Genomic DNA, 6,020 nt, shown 5'->3' with positions numbered 1-6,020 from the left:
ATATATATATATTTTTTGCTTTATTTATTGTTAATTTTAACTCTTATAATTTTAAATAATACTTATCGTGACGTATTTTGGAAATTGTAATTTTTAAACATTAAACTGATATTATAATATTATTTCCTTATAACTTGTTTTAGTTTAAAAAATAGTAAAAATAATACACAGATGTCGATAGTAAAGTTTTTTATTTATGACATGAGATCATCTTTTCCCGTTATCTTTGCTTCACTTTGATTTGTAGATTTGTCCGTGCACTTGTACAGGCCGTGTCTACCTACGAGCATATGGATATGTCATATGTATCGTGTACGCAGTATGATCGAAGCATTGTACAGCATAGATGGCGCTACCTAACGCTTATTCGAATCATCCATTTCCGATTTCGCCAGATTGTTCTTCCGAACTTTGCGATACAATTTACAATTTAATTGACGTTAAACCAATACTATGAACGTAGTAGAGAAAGAAAAAGCTTTTCCACCACCTGGACAACGAAACGGACCCACACTCCGAGAACAATTCGCTGTACCTTCGCGAACAATAAATCGTAATATTTTCGTACGTAATGTTTCCTACTAATAATTCGCTGGTCGCTAATTTTTCGAATTGTTTCGAATTTGACTATAGAATTCAGACTTGGTGTCGATCAAATGCGTCGAACAAACTGGAAATCAACTAGTTCCAATTTCTCGAGAAGCTCGCGTAATCGTCGTGGTACAGGCAGAGGTCGAGCATCGACATCGACCTCTTGCATACCCAGATCTTCCCGTAAATACATATCACGGTAAATTTCCGCTTACCCGTCATTTTCTTGCACGTTTAAACTCGATTAAACCATCATCGAGTTGTTTTTAATGCTAGTATAGATAATTTTTTAACAATTTTAGATCTGGTACAAAGACCACCGAAGGCACTAATTGCAGCATGATAGAATCTGGCGGCATTATTGTTGGTGAGTACTGTGCATTCCCAGCTACCTTATAATATCATTACAACCATTAATTATTTCGCAACTTAATAGCAATAACAACCGGTCGAGGTGAAGCCAAAGCAGAAGTCGGGATGGCCGTTTTGGATATCCGATGTCCCCATTTGATTCTTTGTCAAATCAGCGATTCCCAGATATACACAAACACGTTGAGCAAGTTGTACTTGTTCGATCCGATAGAAGTGAGAGTCCTTGGGCTATATTATATTTCAATTATTATTATACGAGGGTTCTTTTTAACATTTTTAAACTGGCACAATTTCTCTTGCGGGTTCCCGGTATTTTCTCTGAAACGAGTAGCCATCTAACGGTGAACATACCGAACTATTTTGCGGCGTATGATCAGCGCCTCTATCGGGAAAACGTCCAAGTTGGTCGTCGAATAGTTCCTATTTCTATAACTAGATGACGTCGTTAATATATTTTTACCGACGAGATGGTAATGCACCGACTGTGTCGGTGAAAACAGGAACTATTCGGGGACAAACTTGAGCGTTTTTCCGATAGAGGTGCTGACCGTACTCCGAAACGTGTTCACCGTTAGATGGAAATTTGAATTTTTTTTTTTATTTAATTAGATTAAAGTTCATTAGAAGCACTTGCAGTTACTATCGAATAGTTTAAGAGTCTTGTTAAAGAGATTAAGTGATTACTTAAAAAAACTGGTTCGTTTTGGAGAGTACAAACAGAGTACAGACGGCTTTATTAACACAGACGTTATTTTATACTATGTAGAGATTACTCCCAGCAAAAAGGCTATTAATAGGCTCCCTAAGTCTATTACAAGCGTTAAAAATAGAGTCGTTTGCTATAATCGTCTAGAGAGAATTTGAAAATATTTCAAATATCTTGAATCGTATAGGTTTTAATGCCAGAGACGATGTGCGAGAGTGCAGCGAACAGAAACATTCTCCACCGCTTCATCAGAGACAAGTTTCCCGAACTGCAGGTGACCGCGATATCGCGAGTTCACTTTAACGACAAAGTGGGACTCGAACGAGTGAAAACCCTCTGCATAGCCGATTATTCTTCGGTGGAATTGTTCGTTAAGGAAAAGTAATACTTTCGATTATCGACGAAACGTTTATCTTCGCTTGTAGAATATATGTATATACATGTTATAAAAGATAGTTGGTAGCGTTTCATCGGTGAAATTGCTGAGATTCACCATTCGATTTTCTTAGGTACTATGCGTTAGCGGCGGCAGCAGCTTTATTAAAATATGTCGAATACGCGCAGCGTATCGTCTACACTCCGAAATCGATGAGGATCGAATTTCACGTATCGCAAAACTCCACTACTTTAGATTTAGAGAGCTCGCGAAGTTTAGAGCTGGTTCAATCGCAATGCGGTGAACGGAACGTTAGCTTGCTAGGTATCCTGGATAACTGCTCTACACCGATGGGAAGAAAGCTATTACGCGCCAACATCCTTCAGCCTCCGTGCAACGAGCACATCATCCTCGAGCGACAAGCTTCCATCGCCGAGCTGGTGGCCAACCGTTCGTTGCTAGTTCTGCTTCAGGTTCCAACTTTTACGCGTTACGAGTATCGTATAATAAACAGGAGGAATCGACTTTTCTTTTCTTTAAAAAGGATGACGATGGTGTTACATTTGTTTTCAGCCAATCGTACGGCAACTCTACGGAGCCGATAGGCTTTTAGCGTTATCCACCGCGCCTATTCTGCAGGAAAACAACGTGCAATGCGCGGAGCAGAATTTAAATTATTTGTTGCTCTTGAAAAATTTGATGGAAGTCGTTCCTGAACTCGAAGCTGCTCTTTCCTCCGCCGAAACCGACATCCTTCGAACAATTCGAAAGGTTCGTTCTCTATGACCGATACTATTGTATGTACAATACATATAATACTCGTATTTATACACAAGCAAGATATTTTTCAGAAACTGGAGAATCCTCAGTTCCGTATGATGAAGGAAAGAATCCTTGAAACGATACATCCAGATGCGAGAGCCGTGTCAGGATACACATCGTCCAACATGCAACGTTGCTTCGCTATCAAAGCTGGGATCAATGATTTGCTGGATATTGCTCGTCAAACATATTGCGAGCTAATCGACGATATGAAGTGTTAGCAAATTTACTACTCGAATCTTATATACTGTTATTTCTATACCGTTTCTTCTTTCTTTTCCAATAGCTATGGTGGAGAATCTAGCGTCCAAGTATAAATTACCTTTGTCCTTGGGATGCAACGTGTCGTTAGGCTACCACATCCAAGCGATACTGCCGCGTACCTTAAACGCGGAAACCTTTGATCTACCAACCGAGTTCATAGAGGTACATACTATGCTGAATAGATAATTCCTTTCAAATATAATTTTCAAGAAACATTGTTCTTGAATTTACTTTGCTATCGTATCATTTGACGTAGGTACGAAAGAAGAAAAGAGTCTACACGATGACTACCGCTATGCTGTCAACATTGAGCCAACAGTGCAGAATCGCGTCCGAAGAATTGCACGTAATGAGCAACGTGTGTGTGTCGAATCGAATTACAGACTACAGTAGACCTTTTGCTCCACTAACTTACGATAACAATAACTAACGATTAAAATATGTATCGGCAGAATCCTTTGCGACTTGCTCCAATGTCTCCGAGGGTACATAAACTGTTTGTTTCATTTGAGTGCCGACGTAGCAGAGCTGGACTTGATGATTTCCCTCGCCAAAGTCAGTTCCGTGCAAACGTATGTCAGGCCAACGTTTGGACCTAAGCTTGAATTAATTGATTCGAGGCACCCGATATTGGAAGTTTTCGGTCTCGATGCGCCTATACCGAACAACGTTGTAGGTGATTCGAGAGTATACATGGTATTACACATGTATGGTGGTTGGGTATACATATACATACATTGTATACCCTTTCAATTGCAGAATGCGTCGACACCCTGGAATTTCCACGTCATCTCAGGCCCCAACATGAGCGGCAAATCGACCTACCTCAAGCAGATCGTTTTGTTGCATATAATGTCGCAGATTGGTTGCTTCGTGCCAGCGAAGAAGGCTGCGTTTCGTATAACGGATCTCATATTTTGCAAGATAGCTATCCGCGACGACATCGAGTACAACGCTTCCACGTTTTCTGTCGAAGTCAGTCGCGTACCCCTACCCAATGTACCCATACATAACGTTGTATGTACATTCTTTGTACAAACTCTACCAATGATTTTATCCAAATTGTTTAGATGAAAGAAGCCCAATATATTTTGCGGACCGTGACGCCCACCTCGCTGATAGTTTTAGACGAATTGTGCAAGAGCACCGCGATGGAAGAAGGTGGCTCCATCGCGTGGGCTATATGCGAACGTCTTTTGAACACGTCCGCGTTTGTTTTCGCGTCGACTCACTTTGCTTATCTGACAAAACTGGCGAATTTGTACTACAACGTAACCAAGTAACCAGATATTTACCTTTTACTTTTACTTTCTTTTTTTAATGCTAAACCTATCGACGTTCATACGTAACCATTTTACTTTAAAGACACATTTCAAAGATTTTAACGAAACTTCAGTTGTTCGGTTTGTGATTAAATATGAATCATACGAGCCTATTTCGATCGAAGTTTACCACTTTTATGGCCAATTTTTATGATAATTGGTCATTTGACCGATCATGGTAGGTTTAGCGTTAATCAACTATAGACAGATATTAGATCCTACGAATGAAAAATATTTCTCTCTCGATAATGTTTTAGTCATTACTTCGAGACGATAACGTTGCGTGAAACAACGGAAACAGATAATTGTTGTCGATTAACGTACACTCATCGGTTGAAACTCGGAGTGGCGACTATGAGCGATTACGGTATCGTTTTAGCTGAATCGTCCGGTTTACCAAAGTCTGTCACGGATGCAGCTCGGAAATTTGCTTCCGAACGACTGGTACACGCAATCATTTTTCATTTCCTTTCGATTCCGTTTTAAATATATTCACTTAGTTTTATCGATACAAAGTAGACTATTGTTTGCAGATCGTCGATCGAATCACGATCGAGTCGAACTCTTGGGAACACGAGTGTTACAACATCGTGGGTAAAATGTACGAGTTTCTAGAAATGGACAAGTTCGATCGAGTAGAAGTAGCGAAGCTTCTTGAAGAAATTGCGAAGCTTCGGTGGCAAGAAGAAGACGAGGATGACAAGAATCAGGACGACGCGAAAAAAAATGACGAGAATAAGGAGATCAAGGAGGGAGAAGGCTCGAACGAGCCTATACCGATACCAATGGCTGTGATTTCGAGAAAAAGTTTCGACGAATCGAAAAAAACGTCGCTCGACGAGACCATCGTTATAGCGGATAATAATTTCCCAGCGTGTTCGCTTTCGTCTGCCTCTATAGCGTATACGAACGCATCGTTGGTGTTCCATCATATGCAAAACAGGAGTGTCGATTTTCAAAACGTCCCTCTCAGTTTTAGTCGCAACGAACCAAACGCGTCGCGTTCTTTCGCATTTAATTCGATCAATCTTTTATTCCCTACTTCGATAGCAACTAAACATGCGCCAGCATCGAACAGCCTCGAGAAAAATCCGTCCACGTTAAACAGTTTGAAATTTCAATGTAGCGAACGATGCTCCAACGGACCCCGTTCGTTCAGCTTCACGACCAACCACTCGGTTCCGTCCTTTCCGTTTACACCTGACAATGAGTCGGTGTCGGGAACGATGTGCATGTCGATGAGCACAAACGAATCGTTGCAAAAGTCGTTGCACGAGTATTGTCTCTCCGACAACGATTTGGTACCACTCGATATGTCTCAGGTCTCCATTCCTTCGAGCATAGCGACGAGTAGCAACAACTCGTTGAGTCGCCAAGAGAAGTAAATAAATCGACATAAATATCATTGTAACATTCAACGTGTACTTGGAATACAAAGCACAAACATTATAGCTATAAATCGTATTTTACTTTTTTTTACCGCTATATTTCGAGATGATACCCTACTTTGTCTTTTCCCATCCCAGTTTCCTATAGCCGACAGTCGTTACGAAGGATTTTCGTCATT

At 40.5% G+C, this 6,020-nt stretch overlaps 1 protein-coding gene across 1 annotated transcript; it reads left to right on the top strand.

Moving 5' to 3' along the window:
- Positions 1-1,280: 1,280 nt before the first annotated feature.
- LOC128878048 (mutS protein homolog 4-like) lies at positions 1,281-5,892 on the top strand. Its single transcript, XM_054125861.1, has 11 exons — positions 1,281-2,050; positions 2,179-2,518; positions 2,619-2,816; positions 2,897-3,083; positions 3,154-3,293; positions 3,388-3,491; positions 3,584-3,803; positions 3,891-4,106; positions 4,202-4,410; positions 4,711-4,897; positions 4,987-5,892. The coding sequence occupies exons 1-11, from the start codon at positions 1,863-1,865 to the stop codon at positions 5,836-5,838; spliced, it is 2,841 nt and encodes a 946-aa protein (XP_053981836.1). The 5' UTR covers positions 1,281-1,862; the 3' UTR covers positions 5,839-5,892.
- The last annotated feature ends 128 nt before the right edge of the window (positions 5,893-6,020 follow it).

The sequence above is a fragment of the Hylaeus volcanicus genome, chromosome 6 (genome assembly GCF_026283585.1).
Source record: "Hylaeus volcanicus isolate JK05 chromosome 6, UHH_iyHylVolc1.0_haploid, whole genome shotgun sequence".
Classification (NCBI taxonomy): Eukaryota; Metazoa; Arthropoda; class Insecta; order Hymenoptera; family Colletidae; genus Hylaeus; species Hylaeus volcanicus.
Note: the sequence above shows the minus strand (reverse complement) of the source record. Positions and strands in the feature narration are given on the sequence as shown.